Below are 22670 nucleotides of genomic sequence, written 5' to 3'. Positions count from 1 at the left end.
TTCTTCTATGTAAAATGTAAACTATCACCTTACAAACAAAGCTTAGCCAAGTCCCTACACAGGTGGAGAGATAATACTCTGCCTTTCTTTGCATGCTTTCCATAAGCAAAACGGCTGATCACAAAAATGCAATCGTTGCAGTACCTAATCCTGCCACTATGAGCGCTATAACATGTGGGTAACATGACATTTGTTGAGCTTTCCAGGATTCCCCCAGAAAACTTGCTAAGCCCCGGTGGTTGAGCGCTAGGGCAGTCATTCATCCAGCGACCCGCCGTGTTTTTGAGTTAAAAAGTGTTTAAAGGTGACAGGAAATTTCAAAATATCACTTGATGATTACCGGTATGTGTTATTAAAAGACTGGAATATTAATACCTGAACACCAACTATAAAGTCTTAAAAAAATGCAAACATTTTTAAAAAACTTAAAAAAAATAAGCAATGCTTAGCCTGGGGAGGAGGGGCATAAGTAAAGCCTGGTGGCCCACCAGGCTTATAATGCACTGGAGGAAACCCTGAGATTTATTCTTCATATTTACTCCATTACTGCTCAGTTTGTGTCAGTTTGAACAAATCAACCAAACAAAACAGAACAAGAAAAAACCTAAACATGGTGTGAGACCATTTTATTTGCAGTGACCTTCTATGACCTTCCCTCCATGTGAATGGGTTTTCCCCATGAAGGGATAAGGTTTTGCATAACATTTCTGTATTCATATTTTGTGTCATTTTTACTTATTTTTCAGGTACTAGTTTCATTCTTTTAAAATTCTTCTAATGATATTCTACTTTGAGATGCAGTATGCAATCATCTCTTGATAAATGGAGAGCACTGGATTTCTTCTGAGTTTTAAAACACGACGCAGCGTTACAGACCCAAATGTACTTCATTACAGCAATACATTCGCTCGGTTTTGTTCCAGTGGTTGGATTTAGCGGAATAATTAATAGCTGACAGTTTTCATTAGCTTAAAAAGTCACCTCCCAGTGTTTTTTCCAGTCCATTTGTACAGAGAGTCACCTCCAAACTCCCAGTAAGCAACCGTCACGCTTCTTATACCAGGAAGACAAGACAAGACAGACTCCCACCTGGCGTATTCTACGTGACGCGAATTAATTGCAAAATAATTTCTGCCCTCTTAATAAATTAGGGGAGAGAATCAAGTGCTCAATTAAATGATTAGGTTCTGAGCTGCTGCAAAGTCTTTGCAAATTCCAGTCAAAGCCGGAGCATTAGCAGCAATCTGCCTGGAACAGACCTGACCATTGTCCCTTTATCGGAACGCTGAGTGTTGGCGTTTTCCTATCAGCTAAGACCTGGTACTGCATATGTTCCTCTCGCTCTGTCTCTCTGTCATTCTTTTCTTCCTCACATCATTATTGTTAGAGCTCCTCTGCGTACCTTCTTCTCTTCATTTGTCATTACTCATGTCTTCCTCTTCCCCCCCGCCCCCTCCGACTAGTACCCCTCTTATCGTCTCCTCCTCCCTCATTTGGTTGTGATTTTCTCCCTTTAGGTCTCCAGGGAGACGGAGCGCTCCCAGGCCCAGCTGCAGGCGCTGAGCCAGCAGGCCGAGGCGTCCCGCAGGGAGCTGGGCGAGGCCCTCGGCCGTTTGTCCCAGCGCGAGGAGGAGCTCCACCGTAAGGGCGTGGAGCTGTCGGAGGCCCACCAGAGGCAACTGGCGCTGCAGCAGGAGATCCGAGAGGTGTGTGGCTCACCGTCTAGAGATAGCTCTGTTCTTATAGTCGTCAGAGAAACAAAGCATTTATCAGGAGTCTGGGATGATAATAGAAGTTGTTAAGTTTGGACGGCGTGCTGTTGTTGAAAATACTATAAATATGGAGACATAATATAGAAAAGGTGTTTGTATTTACAACCTTTAAATTGTCATTGTCATAGAAATTTTTCCTCTCTTTCCTTCCTCCCATCTTTCTTTACTTTCTGCCTTTTTTGTAATTTCTTTCTTTTCTTCCCTACTTTTTCCCTCCTCCTTGCCTTTTTTCTCTCTGTCCTTTCTTTCCTCCCTTACTTACTTCATTTCTTCCCTCTGTCCTTTCCTTCTGTTCTTTATTCCTTCATTCCTTCCTCTTCCCATCCTTCCTTCTTTCCCTCTGTTCCTTCCAGCTATTTTCCTTCCTCATACCTTTCTTTCCTTCCTTCTTTCTGGCCTTACCTCCTTTCCATACTTTTTTTCCTTTCTCCTTCTTTTCCTCAGTCCTTTCCTCCTGTCCTCGCTTTGTCTCTTTTGTCCTTCTATCCTTTCGTCCCATGAAAGGTCAAAACTAAAGCCAAAGGCATTAGCTGAATCCTATAAGGTGCTAACATTGATTTTAACCCCAGGTGAAGGAGGCCTCGGCCGCCTTGCAGCAGGAGTCTCAGCGTCAGACGTCCACCATTGCGAGACTGAGAGAAGAGAACCACATACTGGAGGAACAAGCTGACGTTCAAGCCCGCCGTCTCCAGAGGGACCAGGAGGCTAAGGCTGAGCTCCAGACCACCTTAAAGCAGATGACCGCCGCGCACGCCCAGCTGTCCCTGCGACTGACCGATGAGGACAACACCCGGAAGGACGTGCAGAGGGCCACAACGGAGCTGCAGGCCAAGCTGACGCTGCTACAGGAGGAGCGAGCCACTCTGAGCCAGCAGCTGCAGCTGGAGCGAGAGGTCCATCAGAAGGAACTGAATAACATGGCAGTGACAGTCAAAGACGACCGGACCAGGAAGGATCGGGAAGTGCAGGAAATGCTCAGACTCTGCCGACAGGAAAATGATGAACTGAGTACACAACTAAGAGAAGTTAAGGTAGGAGATTTGCTCTTCATTACATCTGAGCTATTTTAAAAGTCTGTCTCAGCTTAAGGAATATGACCTGTAGCTTGTTAATTTGTATGTTTAGAAGCATCAGAACATTGCAGTTCATTAAAAAATGTAAAGCTGGCCTTAAATACATTAATCACAGCTCTTAAGTTTTGTCCTGGCAGGACTATCTAGTTAGTCTATGTAGTTTTTTTTCTTGCAGGAATTTTCTGTAACAAACGATTGAGTCGCACGACCAGACATCTTTGTTATGTTCTTTGACTTGAGTCAGTTGAGGTTGCCACTAACTAGTTGACAATATAACTTTGCTAGCTATTGTTTTTTTGTGTCATTTTTAAGTCTAATTTTATTACCAGTTACTGGACACTTCTGTTGCCAACCTATAAAAAAACTAGATGCTTTCTGTGCAAACCCCCCCCAAACTTTTAAGCTTGGCACTAAGGGGGTTAAGGCTCTAGAGAGCAATATGCATTGTAAGTGAAGGATCCCCCAACCATCCTATATTTTCATGTTTTTATATAAAATTTTTCAAAAAAAATTTGTATGCTGGCCTTAGATTCATTTTTCACAGGTCTTAAATTTTGTCTTTGCAGGACTATTTAATAGCGTACATTCCTTTATTTAATTTCTCCTGGGACTTTTAGTTTTTAGATTGAGTCACTTGCAGACATCTTTATTGCGTTCTGTGACGCAAGGCGGTTGGGGCTGCTGCTAACCACCTGCTAATATATTCTTGTAGCTACCTAGCTAGCTAGCTTTTTTGTGTCTTATGGATTAGAGCAAATTTATGTACCAGTGTGCTGCATAAATTCGCAGTGATCAAAATCTACATCCTTTAAGCTTGACACCTGGGGTAAAGGCTATAGAGAGCAACAGGAACTACGATAAAGCAGGATGCCCCAACAACTGCCTCTATTTACCATTTTTTTCAGTCTTAAAATTCATTCAAGGTGGCTTTACAAAAGGTTTTAAAAGTCTTAAATTAGATTTTCTGAAACCTCTAGTTCATGCCTCCAACCTTAAGCAACCCCTCTCACAATGCTGGTCGTAATCTCTTTATCTGACTCTTGTCAGGGGAAATTATTTAGTATTTCTTATGAAATCCCAATCAAATCCTCTTAAATATCCAATGCCGCCTCTATCGCCGCATAATGTTTCAGGTGTAACTGGTGTCCTTAATTTGTGCAAATCTCCTTAAATGTTTAAAATCACAAACCAGCCGCAGGGATTCTGTTCACCTCCCGCCCACAACGAGCGCCTATTAGCAATCAGAATCCGATTGGTTCTCGCTGAACATCTGGGATATTTCCGACCCGCCGACACGCGGAGGAAATGCTCTCATTTAAAGTAATTTCTTTCGTCGGCTGAAGCTCTGTCCTCCGCATACACCCAAGGATCACCGGCGTTCTTAATGGCGTGCGGCGCACCCGCGGTTCTTCAGGGGCTGCGCCAAACCTCCAAGCGTGAATATTTAAAAAGAAGAAAAAAAAACTCCACAGAGATCAGACCTCGGTCGTCTCATCAAGGCTGCATCAGAGATGGCAGAGGATCTGCTTACCTCGCCCTCCTCCTTGATGTTCAGTATCTCCGATGATGAGCCGCTCCTCCTTCCACCCCCCCGGGTGTACGGCTTCTTGAGGGGCGCGGCCCTCCCTGATATGCTTGAGTTTAGCCCATTAGCCGCTCGAACTGCATTAATATCTGACATAGCTCATTGAAATGGTGTCATTTCTGAGTGTGGGAAGGACAAGGGCATTTGCTGGAATGTTCTTAAAAACTTGCCTGAGGGTGTGCACCAGATGTCCCAAAGAACCCCTCACCACACACACACACACACACACCTCCATACACATCCAGAAAGCACATATTATTATCTATCTTAATCCTTTTCTTTCTGCTTCCCTTCAGTTCTAATTTGGTATTTTGCAATTCCAGTTCCCGCTTTGTTTTTTTCTTTTTTTAGCCCTATTTTTTTGTTTCTAGTCGCTCTTATCTCTTCTTGTCTTTTGTCACTGTTTTTCCTAACACTTTGATTTGTTTGAGAGTGTAGCGTTATTTTTCTTTTATGAAACTCGCCCTTCTGAAGCTTTTCTTTAAAACTTTTCAGACATTGTGGACAGACACAGAGTCAGCAAACGTAGTATTATTCTTTGAGCTTTTTCATGTGTTACAACCACCAAGTTGAACGTATCTTTTGGGAAGGTGGGGAGGAGTCATATGATGCACCAATGCAAAGTGAAGACATTATGAAGTGGATGAAAAAACAGGCTTTGTAATTTTATTTTGGTACTTGATTTATACAGGAACCTGGAGTTTATCAACTGACTGAAGACATATGCATGACTTTACGCACACACCATCCCGCTCATTGTACTAATGCTTTAATTTGCCATTTGTCCAACCTTTGCAGCTACAATAATGCCATTCCGTATCGCATGGCGTTTCACAAAGTTTAGTAGTAACTTTATGGTAAATCCTTCTAGAAGAGGAATTGTGAGGTCAAACACTGATGTTAGATAAGTTTCAGCTCTAATCGATTCCTAAAGGTGTTCTGTTGCATTGAGATCAAGAATATGACTTCAGCATCAGGGCTGAAATGATTAATCATGATGAATCAATTACTGAAATAATTGTTCACTAACTTAGTAATTGATTAATCGCTAGCTGGAGTGTACAGACAAAAAAAAGGCCAATTACTGAAAGAACAACATATACAGAGTTGTAATTTAGCCCTAGCTGTTCAAAAGATAAATAAATATATATATATATATATATATATATATATATATATATATATATATATATATATATATATATATATATATTACGTTTTAGATTTTAAAAAAGCTTTGTAAATATTTTCTACCTAGAACTTATAGGTAAAAGTTTTAGCTTCACTCATTTCAAATTCTATAGAAAGAAAATCTATTAAGTATCTTTTGATGTCCAGTCAGTTAATCCAGAAAATAATCAACATATCAGTTGTGACTTGACAGAACAAAAGTAAGTTCATTGATGCGCGACTACTTTCGAAACCACGTCATGTTTCCGTTTTGACCTTTTTTGACCTGCAAAATCCCACTAGCATGAGCTGAAATGATTACCCGTTTGTACACGGCGGTTCTGAAAACCCGTCCCTTCCTGTCCTCCTGCAGGCGGACGCAGCGTCAGACAAGGAGCTCCGCGTGGCGCTGCACATCAAGTTGGACAAGATGAAGGATGAGTGTGATAAGCTGGTGGCGCAGCTGCACACTAAAGACGGCGCACATTCTCTTCTGCAGAGAAAATACCAGCAACTCAAGCAGGAACTAAAAGACAAAGTAAGCCAAGCTTGCCTCGGTGGGATTTGGGGTTCGTATTTGTGAATGGAGGCCATTTTATTTTACAACAGTATCTGCATAGTGCAACCTAAAAACATGCAGGACTGACTTCAAACATCACCGACTTAATGCGTCATATTGAAAGCAAACATGCATATCTTGTCCTTCTTTATTTCTTTCACTTCCTTTTATTTGTGTTTGGATTATATGATGATATTATCCCAGCTATTGCTAAAAAAAAATCCTATTTATCAGTGTGACTTTAGGCGTTTTCATAAAGTATTGATGCCAGCTCATCTCCTCGACACAGACCTGATAAGTTGCATGTGGATTTTTCCTGGGCAGACGTGTATTGATTTGTAATTTGGCTTGTGCAGAAAACCCGGTTCCTATTCATGAAACATGGGAGGGTTATTATCTCGGCGTAGAGATAATGATTCGTATTCCCACGGCAGCGCTGTTCACTGAGGTTGCTGTCCTGTGACGTATTGATTGGTTTTGTCCTGGAAGAAACCCTGAAATATTGGCGATCCTACCCAAATATAAAGAACACTTCCGTATGTTTGACTTTGTTTTTTCTCTCTCTATTTTTAAACATTGGAACCTCAAGATTTCAGAGTGTTTCAGTAGAATGTTACAGTGCCCTTAAAAAGTATTCACCCCCTTGAATGTTTCACCCTTATATTACTTTTACAAATAATTCCTGATAAACATAGTTTGGCTTTTTTTTATGAAAAAAATACCACAAAAAACCCCTTTTATGTCAAAATAAAAACTAATTTCTATAAAATAGTAACAAATAAAAATAAGTGATTGCACAAATATTTCCTCCATTTAAAGTGACTGACCTAATTCAACAGAGGTCCAGTTAATTGGTGCTAGTAGTCTCACAATAAGTGGAATAATTACCTTAGTGGAGTGAGCATGTCTCAAATAATTGTAGCATAATGACACTAGTATCTGGATTAATCACTATCCCTGGCTACCATAACGGTATGAAGACAAAAAACACTCCATGATATTTTGTGCTACTATTTAGCCTATCATGCTAACAAATTTTGCTGGATGATAAATTGCCCCAGTAATTATCACAATAAATGATAATGTTATTTTGAGACCATTTTCAGTATATTAATAATGGCTTAATGATGCCATTATCTAAGACCAATAAACTTTAACATAATTCACAATGGTCTTAAAAAGTCTTATTCCGAACTAGGGCTGTTGTAAACGAATATTTTAGTAATCGAGTAATCTGTCGATTATTCTTACGATTAATCGAGTAATCAGATAAAAAAAGATCAAGTGAAACATTGGTAAATATAACATAACAGCAGTATTTCTATCGCTTATCAATATCAGTCCAATTTTTCACAGTTGAACTTCCCTAACAATAATTGTTCTGTAGTTCAGAAAATTATCTCGTAACAACAACAGCTCACTTTCCAAGTTAACCTGAAGAAAAGTTATAAAAAAATCTGAAATTATATTCAATTCAATAATAAAGAGACATGCTCACAAATGCTCTTATAATAAAATGTCTATACTCCTTTTTTTAATGCATTCATCTTCAGTTAATTTAACAGATGAGCTCTCACTTTGCACAGACATCTATAGCTTTTGTGTTTATGTTAGCGACGGGATTTGACACCTTTTTCGTCACACACAGAAACTCATCTACCAGCTACGTGGCGTCACGATGCTCTCCGCCACCCATTTGTTGAGACCGGGATGATATGAGAAAATTTTTCCTGTTTATCCATAAAAGTACACTTACGTTATTTATCTAATGCGCAGCCGCCCGCCGTGTTCAGTCTATCCACTCACCTGCATAAATACACCTTCAGCGTTCTTCCCTCCTGTTCGCTCTGAACCGCCACCAGGAAGCAGCTCCGGGAGGAGAAAAGACTACAGTACTCCAGGCATCGCGCCAGTTATTTTAAGGATGCTTAATGGTCCCCCGAAAAACGACAAAGACCCAGACATTATCATCAATCAATAACATTCTCCCAGGGTGAACTTGAAAACTGGACGTTATGCGGCTAACACTTAGCTTTCGTCAACAACTCAGGCGGAAGTGAGAGCGCTGTGCAACGCAAGTAATAACCAGGCCGGAACACGGTGCGCTAAATAATAAAATATAATTAAACGAAGCTTCAAGGCAGATACATTTTTCTCTAGGAATTTTAATCATCGAGGTACTCGAATCGCTCGAGGAATCGTTTCAGCCCTATTCTGAACACAAATACACTCCGCATTTTCTCTGACTTTTCATTTTGAAGAAAATGTTTGAAACCCATTTTCCCTCCGCTTCTCCAACTCTTTAAAAACGCAAACAATATTAAGAATGCTGATGATGAACAAAGTTATTGCTGATTTCTGATGAACAAACTCGACTCTGCCATCCTAATCAGGTGAGCGTTGATGAGCAGAGGCGTGTTTCCGAGTCTGAGCTTTCGAGGCTGGAGAAGAAGATTGTGACGATGGAAGCAGACCGAGAGACGGTCCTCGCTTCCCTCGGGGAGGAACTGGATGAAGTCTGTCGGGGCCTGGCGAGGAACGGACAAGACAAACTGCAGGTACTGGCTTTAGTTGTTTTACTTTTTTGTTTTTTGTACTCTAAAGGCTAAATTTAAAATACCTATAAGCCACCAGTTTTATTTGAATACCTCATAGAAATCCTTTTGAAATCAACCAGAGATAAAATACGAACAAGCAAACTAGTAGATTGACCCCTCATGCTGACCTGTTATTATTATTGCTCAGTGTTCAGGAAAATGTTTTATTATTAAAGATAAGAAAAGTTGGTTCACTTGGTTTGAGGCACCCTGTGTCCTGATTTGCAATCCATTCCTGAATGTTAGTTCATTAGAATTTCCTAACAGGCATCGTTCTGTTTGAGAACGCAGGAAAATCTTCTGGAAGGTGGAGGTGGGGTTGCTTTGGATACAGATGAGAGAAATTCCCATATAAAGGTTTGATTATGCCTCTTGTGTATCTTTGGTTAGACGGCCAAAACAGTAACTGTGAAAATATGTGGACTCATTTAATTACTCCCAGGTGGAGTTTCAAGTTATTTTTTGATCTGATAATCACATAAGCGTGCTTTGTTGGGTTGAGTCCTTAATTGCTGGACTCAGAGATAAAAATGAAATGTAACACACTCCTTCAGTTTTGGCACCCTTTGTTTAAGATGTTAAAGATGTAAACAGTCCTAAAATAAACCCTATAGCTTCATATCACAATGGATGTCTCTTTCCACACTATTTATTATATATATATTCTTTTCCTAAGACTTCTTACAGTTTTTTTATACATACAAGTTTAAGGTCTGGGTAGTGGGATGACGTGAAAGAAGGTTGAACTGAGCGATTTCTGCGTTAATTTGACCAGATATGTGGACAGATATGTTAATTTGACCAGATATGTGGATTCTCTTGGGCTTCAGTTTTATTTAAAACATTCTGTTGTCTTAAAGAGTTTATGGTGTCAGGCACTTTAACAATGTTTCTAAGGTCTTAGGAAGAGAAAGATGCCCAGAGCATCACAGGTCCTCCACCAGACTTAAAAGTGTGCATTGTTATTTTCACTCCATACACATCTGGAGTGTTTTTTATACAAGAAGTTTAATCTTTCAATCAAAAAGTTTAATCTTTTCCAACTTCAAGCAAGATCTGACTTTTCTTTTCTTTCCTCAGTTTTGACTTTTTCATTTGAGCCGTATCGGCCCAATTCCGATCTTTTCACCAGAAATAAATCAGATGTGAGCCATTTCCATATGCAGTGCTAAATTGGATATGTTTCAAATTTTTCAAAGCATTTTTAGTCTGAACAGTTGTGTCAGATTTTGTAAAATTTTTACATCATTGATGCGAGACGTGCGCCATATTTCTGCTCCAGAAGAAGTCTGAAACAGAAAATACGAGCCTAAACGATGGCTGAAGTAGGGATGGGCGACTTGAAATTTTGTCACAATGTTTTGTGGCGCTATTGTGATAACGACAAAGATTATGATTTTAAAAAACTGTTTATTACCTACTTGCATGGTTGTGTCTTCATGGCACATCATCGCATCATTCTTATTGATGGGATTTTTAACAAATATTGTTCTTAAACAATATTCACATTTGTCATCTACTTAAAAAAAAGTCTGATTTATATCACTAAATTACACACAGTAACTGCATTTAATCATATTTTCAAATTTACTGATATTTATTGATGGTCTGGTGGAACAAGCAGTAGCGAAAATAGCGAAAATAACATTTCTGATCATAGTGTCAGTTTAGTTTTTTATGCATCAAAACTAAAGTGCAATGATAAATCAAGATTTTAATCGAGTTTACATGTCGGTCGCGTTAAATTAGTAGCATCAAGGACTATGCAAAAAATATATATACATAATTCGAGCAAAAGATTGGAATTGAGCATTAAGACCTGCTATGTGAACGTAGCTTTAGTCTCCTTAGTGGACCAAAAGGGCAGTTTTCACTCACAAACAACTTGTTAGCATTGAGGTAGCGTCTAATGGTTGATATGGAGACCGAGAGCTGGGGAATTGTTGAGGCCCCACCTGCGTCTTCTGGAGTTTCTGATGTAACAGATCAGGATGAATTGTGTTAAGTGCACTGGAGAAGTCAATATTATTTATTTTCTGTCTTCGCTGTCAGCCCATCAATTCCCCCTAGATGTCAATTCACACACAGCACTTCTGGTTCACGACTAAACCTGACGAAGCATCCAAACCTGCTGGTTTTCATCGCCTAATTTACAGCACTGCTATACTTAAGACTCTTGGCCTTCAGGAATTTTTATATCTGTGCTCATTTAATAATGAGTCATACACTTTTTCTGCCATGCTTGATTTAACATCAACGCTCTGACAAATAAATGAACACGGCTGGCTGTTGCAACACACACGCACACACACGCTGAACTAAATGTGCTGACTGCGGCCGGGGGATTCTGCTAGCGCACGGCAAACAAAACCTGCAGTAATAGTTTAAATTTTTAAGAAAATAAACAAAAGGAAGAAAAAACCTTGTTAGCAAAATTAAATATTGATTCAAATGGATTATCACAGATTACTACTTGTGCCAGCCTTGATAAATAGCAATAAGGCTGCAGTTTATTGTTTTTACTAATTGAAGACATTATCATTGATTTAGCAGCTAACATTATTGCTTTGCGCATGTTCCCCCTCATGTTTACATGGCACACACACTCTTAGATTCTTGCTCCTAGTGTCCCAACCCTGCTGAAGGCTGATGAAGGCAGCCTGTTTTATCTGCTTATAGATTTCTCGCTCTGGTCCAGTGGTGATGCAGTCTGACAGCCAACACCTTGCCTCATTGCTCATCCATCACGTTTAAAATAAGTCAAACTTAGTAGTGATCAACTTAATGAGGGGTATTATTACCAGTAAAAGGGTTTATTGGCAGTAGATTTTTTTCCCTGTACAGCCTCCATCTTGGTCATTTTCACTAGAATGATGTGTTGAACAACTGGCAAGTCACCATATATGAACTAAGAAAGAAGTGGGAATTTAGTACGGGATTGCTGATGAGTGATTAATCGTAGATTATTTCGTGTGTCAAGAAAAAACTTTAGGGAGCGCGTAGGGAGGAAACCGAAACCTATGCTGTTTGTGGGCTCAATGTTGCAGCGCAAGACGCAACCGACAGAGTCCGGTTAAAGGATTTTCAAAATAAAAGATCCTCCAGACTCAATACATAACACAGAAATATTAAATTATTTCTCTCGCGACCTGGTACCAATTGGTCCACGGACCGGTACCGGTCCGCGGCCCAGGGGTTGGGGACCACTGCTCTAGAGTACACTCTTGACGATTTTTCAGCCCATGACAGGTTTTATGTGGAGTGTCAAAGCAAATAACACCAAATAAAACAACAAGCTGAACAAGGACAAAATCAGGCATGGTAACTCCGGTGTAAGAATAAGTCAACATTGACAACTATTTATCTTGCTGGTCCACTGAACTTTTATTGAAAATGGACATAATAGGACAAACGACAGAGGCTTTCCCTCCAACCTAACTCCAAACAGTCCAATCGTAATACATTAAAGGCTGTGATTGTAACTTGACAAGATGTAAGGTTTGAATATTCTTCTAAGGCATTGCATCATTGCATTTAACTTCACACACATTTTTTTTCCTGCATATCCTTTCTTTGCGCCTGTTCTCTTTCATTTCTACTGTCTTTGTCAGATGATTAGCGAAGAGAAATACCAAAGTGGAGATCTCGTTGAAAACTTCCTTCTTTGTCATCTACGCTGCCTTGTTAGTCTGAGCGTTTCCCTCCATCTGCTTCTATCTCAGCGTTCCCGTCTCTTTCCATTTTCCCAGTGGGAGGTGAAACAAACATATGGCTTCCAAAAAAAAAAAAAAACACACACACCACCACACACCCCCTCACACTCTGAAAGAGACATAAACCAGGCCGTCGTATATTTAAATTAGAGGTGGCAAAACCTCCTACTCCACGGCGGCTCCGTTTTAATAAAATAAAATAAAGAAAGAAAGAAGTAGTGGCAATATTTTTCCCCCCCACTTCTAGCCCACAGACAGCACTTTCAACTCCCTGCCTACTTGTTACATTTTTCAGCAGTTTTGCCTCCTTTTTTGTCTGCCGCCGAGCCAAACAGGCTTTGATGGTTGGAGGGAAAAGTTAAGAGGAGCCGAGACGTGTCTCATCCTCCTCCTACGCGGTCACATGCTCGGGCGTATCGCCGCGCTCTCCCAGAGATGGAGACCTTTGCACGGCGGTGCCGCGCTTTGAGACGCCAAAGCAAGAGAACCTTGAGGAATTCATCTTGCCTGGTTTCGAATGACAGTCAGAGGCGGGGTAGAGGGAGAAGGATCTTTGAACATGTGCAACAGCATTGTTGTTTGGTACAACTCAGGACAGAGGGAGGTTCAAGAAAAGTCTGCTGTTTATCCTGTTCAGTGTGCATAAACACCTTGTCACAAAGGTGTTTACAACAAGAAGGTGTGTTGTTTTGGTTAGTTGTTTTTTTTTCCAATATTTTGTCAATGCTTCTCTGGTTGTGAGTTGTTGTTTTTTTTTCCCATCCATTGCACCCTGAGGAGATTTATGGTTTTGTTTTAGTGATAAAGAGATGGTGTCAGCACAACCTTGAGTGACATGTTTCCGTTTTACATATTGCAGCTTTAGTGGCACCAACTTTGTACCTGTTTTTACAGGTATGAACTTGGCCTTTTGTTTGTATTACTTATTTTATTTGTTTTACCTATGAAAATAAAAGATTTGCTAATGCACTTTTTCCTCCCAGTCTTTGGAAGTGAAAGGAGCATTCTGTCCATTGTTGCCGCTTTCAATTTGAGCAGATAAAAATTAGTCAATTAAGGTCAGTATTTGGATATCTTTGATTTTAGATACATTTCAACTAAAGGTCGCAATTGGACTTACATACAAGCTTCTGACAAGAGTAATATCTGCCATGCAGTGGACAGTCACTCAGTGACGGGATTCAGATTCCAGAATTACTTATCGTTTCTTATCGAGGTTTCTCAAAGTTTTAAAATGTTACAACAAATTTTGTTTTGTATAGCAGAGTAATGCAGCTTTGCCTCAGGCTGCTTAAAATATCATGAACATAATCATCATCAGCATCCCACACCTTTTGAAGCTACTAAAAAATAAAACAACTAAACTTAATGAACTCATTGTTTTATTGTAGAGAGAATTGCTCTATTGCTCTATTGCAGTGACATGCTCACATAGACACTAGGTGGTGCTAGAGCACCTGTCCTTTTTCCTCTGGACAAAGTGTCCCTCTGAAATCTTTCCTTCTTTATTCCTTTTTTTTTTAAACAGTGTAGTGTGTTAAAATGTGTGCACACACCACTGCTCTACACAGGGAAAGCTTTTGGAAAAAATGTGTTTTCTATTATTCTTTTTTCTACTATTCTTTTTTATGTGCCAATGTGAACATGTGTTTGCTGTTTCATGCAACAGAGGTGATGAAACATCGAGTGGGCTGGTAACCCGCGCAGCTGGCTCATCTAAGCATTGATGGACGGACGCTCTCCAACGAGCATCACAGTTTTGCTTATCTGTGTATTGTCTTCTGTGTGTGCGCGTGTGAATGTCAGCACTCATTAAGAGTTGGCAGTCAGTTTGCATCACTGATGCTGTCAAGCTTGTCCAAGAAGACTGAAACACAGTCCCTGAGCTCATTTTTATCACACACAACCTCTTTTCAAAGGTGGGCGTGCACAAGTGTGTAGGCAGGTGTGCGTGTGTGTGTGTATATAGTGTCATACGCTGTTAAACACATGTACTGCAATTTAAGTTGGCAGGAGCTTCTCACTGAGGTTAAGGGTTTCGACATCTTTATCTGGTTTGTCTGCCCATCTTTAGTTTTTTTTTTCCTCTTTATGTTTTGTAACTGGTAGTTTCTCTTTAGATATCTCTTGGTCCGTGCTGAAACTTCCCTAATATTCAGACTTTAGAATGGGCAGCAGGATTCTGCTCATATTTGCATTTGTTTTTATTCTGGTTTAACAGGCGATCTCCCAGAGACCCGGATTAGTGAAGGATCCGCATCTTTGGCTTGCTGAGACAAAGGTATGCTAGCTTTGTCAGAACTCACGCAATGATGCAGATGTTTCTGTATCATTTGTGTTTAGATATGTTTTGCACAGAACCTGAAAATCTGTAAAATTTCATTGTTTATTTTTTCCTTCTTCCGGATTCTTTCCCAAGTGTATTTCTGCTTTAAAGTGAGCCACAAAATAAAGGCAGCAGAATTGACATAGGTAGCTACTTGTAGCTTACAACAAAAACTGGGCTATAACACACCCAGTTGCACAGACATATACACATATACAAAGGAGATAAAATCAAACTGACCAACGAACAGAAACGGATAAATCAAAGAATTAATATATTCTTCTTCCATTTTCTAACGGAAAAAAAAGGAACAACACTTGATAAATTTGGTGGTTTTTCACGTTGGGTTCTGTTAAGTTGCTTTATCTTTTATTTTCCTTATCAGAACTTCATTTGAACATTTTAGCCATTAGCCTTTTGGCGTTAGACTAAATGCGTACACAATCCAAAATTTAGAAAAAAAGGCCATTTTACTTTGGTTTTTGGTCCCTACAACTTTAAATTCAAATTGAATTGGATCTGTGGTTCATAGATGGGTCTGAAATGTCAAACAAAGAACTTAAAATTATATTTTATAAACAAAGTTTAAATACTGTGCTCAAAAAGTCTTCACTAGATATCCACCAATATGAAAATTTTGACTGATATCCAATATTATTGTTGGTTTCATGGCAGATAACTAATATTTACAGTTACTACAAGTATTCTTATACTGTTTCAAGACCATGAAATAAACAATAATCTATGGGTACCCAAGTCAATGCAGATGTGTTATTCGTAATCTGCATTTAGTCTACGATAAAGTTTTAAAATTTTGATGTAAAACTGAGATCTAGGTTAAGTTGGCCTGTTATCCTTTGGACTGCCTTTTATATCGATGATGACATATAAATAAACCAGCCTTGACTGGCCTTGTCCATATTTCAGAAGTGGTGAATAAAGTGATCAAAAGCTTACTTAATAAACCTTAATGATGACCATTTATGGGATAAAAAAAATCTAAGCAAATGACAGACTTTAAGTAAACTGATACATGTTATTTTAAAATATAAACATGTGCTGGTTCCAGCATAAAGTAATGTAGTGATAAATTTAGTTTTGCTCAAACTGTCTTTTGTGAAGACACTGAAATTTGCATCTACTGCTTTTATTCTTTATGGATTTCTGAAACTATAAAACACGAATAAGCCTCAGAATAGATGTGTGAGAAAGTGAAAAAGGTTTGTTGTTTTTTTGATTGGTCAACTGAGGATTAACTTTTCCAACTGTTATAGTGTTTATGTTACTGCCTTTTAAACAGAAAAAACAACAACAATAATTTCTCCACAATTTATTTCCCACATCAAAACTCTCTCCACCGTCGGCCCTTCTTATAGTTATTTTCGTGAACATAATGCTTTGTCACAAAGCTCGTATCAAACTAAAGCACACTGCTGCTTAGTTTCACCCAAAGCAGAACTGGGAGAGAGGACGGTTAAAAATACTGGTTTATAATTAGGCTGAAAACAGAGAAAAGATGTGAAGAAAGAAAAAAAGCCCAGTGAAGTGTTGATGCTAATTATCATGCATAAAATCGGTGTGAACATTTGTCTAATTAACCCACTGCTACTGTCTGTATATGTTCCCCACGTGTTGCGACTGTGTGCACTGTATGTAGAAATGTTCCAACTAGTTTGACTGCTTTGGTTACTTGTGATTACTCATAGGTAAGTATCAGGTACAATATTTTAGTGTGATTTTTTTCTTTTTTCTTAGCAGAAAAGGCCAAGCTTTTCACTAAATAGTTGAAGTATTTTTTTTTTAGCTAAAGATACATCCCTTGCTACAAATAATTAAATGCACACTAAAGGAATGCCATGTTATTGCATTTTAGGAAATAAAGTGTTTCTTTTTTATTTAATAAAAAGAATGGAATAATTTGAGTTAAATGTGATTTCATTACTGCGTAAAATTGCCTTAAGTGGCTACATGAAAAATCTGCAGAAGGGGTCAATTTTTTTTATTCTGTTTATTGTCAGCATAATTGATTAAGGTTGGGCGATATGGTCTTAAAGTTTTATCACAATATTTTCTGGTACTATTATGATAATAAAAGTGACGATAAAAACTAACTAGAAAATTTCTGAAGAAATTTAAACGGTGTTTCCCGTCGGATGGAACCCAGCGTTCTGATGTTAAAATTAGCATCAATGCAAGAGCAGGCTATAATGTACATGTGGAGAGTCACAAGCATGTTGAGTAACATGGACCTACTCCATTCAGTATGCTAAAATTAGGGTGGAAGCTAAAATGAGCCAAAATGCTAATGTTAGCTGCCCTGCGACAGACTGGCGACCTATCCAGGGTGACCCCGCCTCTCGCCCGGAACGTTAGCTGGAGATAGGCACCAGCAGCCCTCCTGACCCCTCTAAGGGACAAGGGTGTACAGAAAATAGATGGATGGATGGATGGCTAATGTTAGCCTAAATGCTGCCAGTGGCATGTGGGAGCATCACAAGCATGTTGTCTTACAATGACTTCCTCCATTCAGTATGCTAAACATGGATAATAAATTTTAAAAATAGCTGAAACGCTTAATTTAGGGAAAAGGCTAGGAAAATGTTTGCACTAATGTTAATGAAATGCCTTATGATTTTTAATTTAGCAAAAGTAAAAATCACGTTTACTTTGTGGCACTTAGTTACCAGAAAATGCACTCATCTCTTAGCAACAGATTGATAACAAATACTGTTATTGTTAAAAAAAACATAGGATTCCTTCTGCTCTTTTGAAAAACTACTCTTTTTATACTACTGACTACTAAATACAAACTGTGCATTTGGTGAATTTGGCAGAAAAGTGAATTTTTTTATTTTGTCATTGGTGGTAAATATATTATAAAACATTCAACACAAAAGTAAAAATCTGATTCATACTTCGTGGCAGTTCGTTACCAGTAAAAAAAAACCCGCCCATCTCTTATCACCAAATTAATAACAATTGATATTACTGTTTATAAAACATAAACTCTTTTGAAATACTGCTTATCTGGTTAGACACAAGAAATTTACAGTTGGTAAATTTTGCAAAAGTAACAATCAGATGTTTACTTCGTGGCACTTAGTTACCAGAAAATGCACTCATCTCTTAGCAACAGATAAACAACAAATATTGTTATTGTTAAAAAAACCCATAAGATTTCTTCTGCTCTTTTGAAATACTACTTATCAGGTTCTATGCAAGGCATTAAATACTCTGCTGTGCATTGCTATGGCAGGCCCTTATTATTGCTTCTGTTTTTTAGGGTAACTGTAACTGTGTGTCACATCACAAATACTGCTCTTGAAAAACATTCCCATTTGTAAAGCGCTTCTTTAGGACACCAGTTATTTAATGAAGTGACATTGTATCACTAAACTGGTCGCAGTTTATTCATATTTTTTATACTTATTGATGATTTCATTGAACAAACAGTTGAGAAAAAAAAGTATAACTAAGAATCCCGATGGTATGGACAATTTTGGTGGATTTTAAAAGTCATTGAATGGAATTTATCTCAACTATAAATCCAAATTCTTATCATGAAAAGTATCACGATAAATGATAAACGATACGATACAATATAGTACAATAAATGCCCACCAGTATCACCAACGCACAAACCAACCCAGAACAGCAGTTTCAGTGTACACATTTTTCATTTTCCTTGCACTCTACGCATGAACCCAACCAGACCAAGCTGCGCTGGCTGAGCGAGGAAGTGCGAGAGCGCGACACGAAGGAGCGGCGGCTGAGGAAGCAGCATCAGCAGACCAGAGACGAGCTGAAAGCTCTCAGGCAGAGCCGCGACTCGGAGCAGGAAACCCTCCTGCAGCGCATGGACCAGCAGGAGAAGCTGCTGCTCTCCCTCAGCACGGAGAAGAAAGGTAGTCCTTAACCAAAAAAAAAAAGCGTCCTTATGATGATGATAAATCACTTGGCCCCTCCATATATGCTAAACTTGTGATGACAAAAAAATAAAATAAAAGATAGGTGAGGATCTCTCCTGCCTTTGATTCACAGACTCCTCCAGCTGATCTCTCTAACACGGCTGAGTCAGACTCGCATCTTTCTGTCTGCTCACACCATCTGTATGAGCGGTAATCCCTTTAATTGGACGCTTTTTGTCACTGTTTTGTTTTCATGGACCCTTACAAAGATGCCTGCCTGTGCCCTCATGTGAACTTAGTTTTATCTTTCTTACTGTTTTTATCCGTCTGTATCCTTGACATTATAAATGTTTTAGAAAGCATCTTAATGATTTTGTATTGGAGTTCTTTTTTGCCTACAGCCTCTATTTTTTTTTTCTTTCTTGCTTTCTTTTCATCTTATTTTTTTCTTTTCTTTTTGATTTTTCCCTTTCTTGTTTTCTTTCGCTATGATGTGTTTCATTAAGAAGAGAAGAGGAGTTTAAAGACAGGGAGACAGGTAGAGTTGGGGAGCAATTATGAAAAAAGTCATGTCACTTTTTTATGGTGTTTTGCAGCAAAATTATAAACATCGGATAAATAGGCTAAATTAAAGAAACCCTATGCTTGGTGCCTCTTGTCGTACAGACGGTAATTAAACACATGCTGTTTACAACTACAGAACATATGCTTCTAATAATAAAAAAAACGGCTGAAAGATGCTGTGTTTAACATAATCTCTGTGCAAAGCTTGGTTTAAAGATGAGATTACCTCTCTTGTATACTGCTGTCATGTATAGTTAAGGTCAAACATATGTTAGATTTCTTTTTTTCTTTTAGGTTTTATATTTCAATGTTAACACTGAAGATTCTTGTTTTATTCTTCTCATAAACACAGAATTTTATAGTTTGACCCGACTTCGTACCTCAAATCATTCTAAAACTAAAGTAATCTTCATACAGAACATTTATTAAACTGCAGCAAAAATCCATATACAACTTTTAATAATGGGATCCAATAGTCCATTTGTTGAAAGTAAATACATTCACACACACACGTTCTTGCATTTGTTTTTTCCTTGACCCGATATTATCCCCCTTCTCCGCAGAGAAACAGTACTTTTATTGGCTTCTAGCAGCAATCTGTCTGTTTTGTACAGTTCCTATTCATTCGCCTCTTCACTTGAAAGCCACTCTGCCCTGCATGCAGAGATAAGAGCGGTTCTGGTGTTGTGGAACCCAGCACGGCTTTCAGGTAAAATGGGACTGAGCTTGAGTCAGCAAAGATTGCAGTAGGCCACTATGACTATCATCCTCCAGCTGGTTCCAGGCCTGATTAAAACAGACTCGTACTATGGAGGCTCCAGAAAGTTGTTCCACAGTAAAAAATTATCTTTTTGACTTTAGTCTTTTTTTTGTTTCTGTACAATTGGCTGTGGCCAGATTTGTTACAGGAAGAAAACATTCATCTTCAGGAATTTGTATATTTATGAGACATAAACTGATGTAAGCTGTCACATAAATGATATAATATTGCTGGAGGCAGGAAGAATCTCCGGTAGCAGTCAGTCTTACAACAAATCTGAAGAAGCCTCTGACTGAAGACTGTTACTGTATGATTTGTGACTATCATCACATGCTAACAACTAATTATCATTGATATTCTTTATAACTTACTTTATAGTTATGAGTTCTGTTTTGTTGCGATCTGTCTGAAGAAATGTGTTTCTGATTACACATTTGGGACTTTGTATCGATTTACATTCATTTTAATAAGTGCATTTATGTCTAACAGTAACAGTATATTTCTAAGCTTAACCTAAACTTGATTCACGTCATACCTCTAAACCAGGGGTGCCCAAAGTCAGTCCTCGAAGGATGGCATCCTGCATGTTTTAGTTTTCTTCTTGGTAATAACAACCTTTTCAGCAAGTCAATGTTCTTCTTAGGCCTTTTGATGAGTCATCATTTGATCCAGGTGCGTTACACCAGGGAGAGAACTAAAATGTGCAGGATGCCGGCCCTCGAGGACCGACTTTGGGCACCCCTGCTCTAAACCTAGCTCTTGACCCTGAAAAAATCAGTTTATAAGCTTTGGTCCCATAAGGTCCATCAGTCCTCAGAAGGTTAGTAAATATACCAAAGAAGGTTCTAGAAAAGCTACATGAACAAGTATACGCACACATCAATATGCACATTCACACAAGGAGCTGCCAAACCGCTCATATTTAAATTTAGCCGTCCACCAATATTATCGGCCCACTAATATTAGATTTTTTTTTTAAGAGTCTTGACATTGCACACAGTTTATCTGTAAACAGGCACATCTTTAGACAGCACATCATGTTGACACAGGGATGTAGTCAGTCTTACACAATCTGTCAGACAGTTCCCAGAGGATGTGCTCACTTCTAAAAATAAAAACATTATTATCAGTAAAACAGGAAGACATCTTGCTATTATTTTCATATCAATCTGTATTTATAAATACAAGAAAAAATAACAGGTGCATCATCTTTAGCTTGTTATATCAGCTAGATATAGAGCGCTAGCAGCGGTTTTGCCATTTTTGCTGAATGGAAAAAAATTTGATTACAGGTGAATTTTTTAAAATTATTTAAATAAAAACATGTAATCTAAATTAAGCATAAACTATTAGCTGTAAACATGGTTAATCAGATTCCTTTATATTTATTTTTTTTTTAAACTTTGCAAAACAAAATATTCACTTTGATTTCTAGTTAAAAACACTGATTTGTTTGCTCTACAAAACAATCAAATACAATTTCGCAAACTGGGTTCAGAAAGATATGCTGTGACATATATTTTTTAAATTAAATTAGCCCTACGAAATTACGCCCCTAAGTTCTGTCACCATGGGAACGTATGCAGATTGCTTGAGCCAAGTCCAGTCATTTTCAAGAAAACTGAAAGCTCCATTCTAAAGATTTCAGAATAAAATTGAACCATTTGCAATTTTTGTATTGGCCGTAGCTTCACAAGTCACACAGCAGGAACTGGATGTTGGAGAAAACAAAAACAAAACCATCAAACGAGCAGAGCGCACTCTGGATTAATAACGCTAGCTTGGATTTCAGGGAGCGTTTTCAAAGTGAGCGTGGATCTAAGAGCTCTGCTTATCAGCCACAGCATCTTATCTCACGCAGTCTCCTCGTTTTCAGAGCTGCTGGAGAGGAGTCGCGCAAAAGAGGAAGAAATGAGAAGCCTTCAGGTCAGATTCATGTATTTTCATTAATCTGTGCTGGATTTGTTTGTAGATTTACGTTTTATTTGTTTCCGTCTTTCCACTTCAGAAAGAGACAACACACTTTTCCCTTTGTCTTTTTCTGCACGTCAGCTGTTTTTCCAGCAGAATCACATTTCTCTGATGCTGCCCCCCCATCCGCCCCTACCCCACTCTGCTGCACAGCTGTGCGCCTGGCAGACTCCTCCAGGGCTTGCTTGAGCAAATAGCTAATTACTGCAGACACGAGGCCTTGGAGTTTAAAAGTCACTAAAGGCCTTGTCATTTTTTTTCTCCTCTTGGCAGGCCACCCACTCACCTAAGCCGGAGTGGACCGGCCCCCGCCGGAGCCTCGCTGGCGCTTTTACACCCCATTAAAATGCAAAGCAGATGCGTGTACGCATATAAACACACTGAGGCACGTCTGCAAGGACAATTTACATGTGGAGAGCCAGAAAACGGAAAGCACGAGGGACACAGATGAGTTAAAACGGAAGATGGGTGGGGGAAATAAAAAGGACCCTTGCTGGAAAGCATCAACACATTGCAGAAAAAGAGGGAGAGAGGAATGCCCGCTGCAGGGAGAAGCAGGTGTGCGTTTGAGTGGCAGATAAGAGCCAGAGCATCACTTATGCATCGTTAGCGAGGGAACATCAGTCAGGAGCTAGAAGAGAGGATGGAGCATTTTGTCTTTGTGAGCGTGAT

At 39.0% G+C, this 22670-nt stretch overlaps 1 protein-coding gene across 3 annotated transcripts in view; it reads left to right on the top strand.

The window, feature by feature from the left end:
- cep128 (centrosomal protein 128) overlaps positions 1 to 22670 on the top strand; it is a 56292-nt gene that overhangs the window by 20962 nt on the left and 12660 nt on the right. For all 3 annotated transcript variants that reach the window (XM_023347917.1, XM_023347918.1, XM_014472868.2), the window contains 7 exons: positions 1518 to 1706; positions 2342 to 2803; positions 5974 to 6138; positions 8553 to 8717; positions 14691 to 14750; positions 18508 to 18700; positions 21904 to 21953. In XM_023347917.1, coding sequence (XP_023203685.1) covers positions 1518 to 1706; positions 2342 to 2803; positions 5974 to 6138; positions 8553 to 8717; positions 14691 to 14750; positions 18508 to 18700; positions 21904 to 21953 — 1284 coding nt within the window. The remainder of the gene's footprint in view (positions 1 to 1517; positions 1707 to 2341; positions 2804 to 5973; positions 6139 to 8552; positions 8718 to 14690; positions 14751 to 18507; positions 18701 to 21903; positions 21954 to 22670) is intronic.

The sequence above is a fragment of the Xiphophorus maculatus genome, chromosome 15 (genome assembly GCF_002775205.1).
Source record: "Xiphophorus maculatus strain JP 163 A chromosome 15, X_maculatus-5.0-male, whole genome shotgun sequence".
Taxonomy (NCBI): domain Eukaryota; kingdom Metazoa; phylum Chordata; class Actinopteri; order Cyprinodontiformes; family Poeciliidae; genus Xiphophorus; species Xiphophorus maculatus.
The sequence above is the reverse complement of the archived record's forward strand: the minus strand, read 5'-3'. Positions and strand labels throughout refer to the sequence as shown.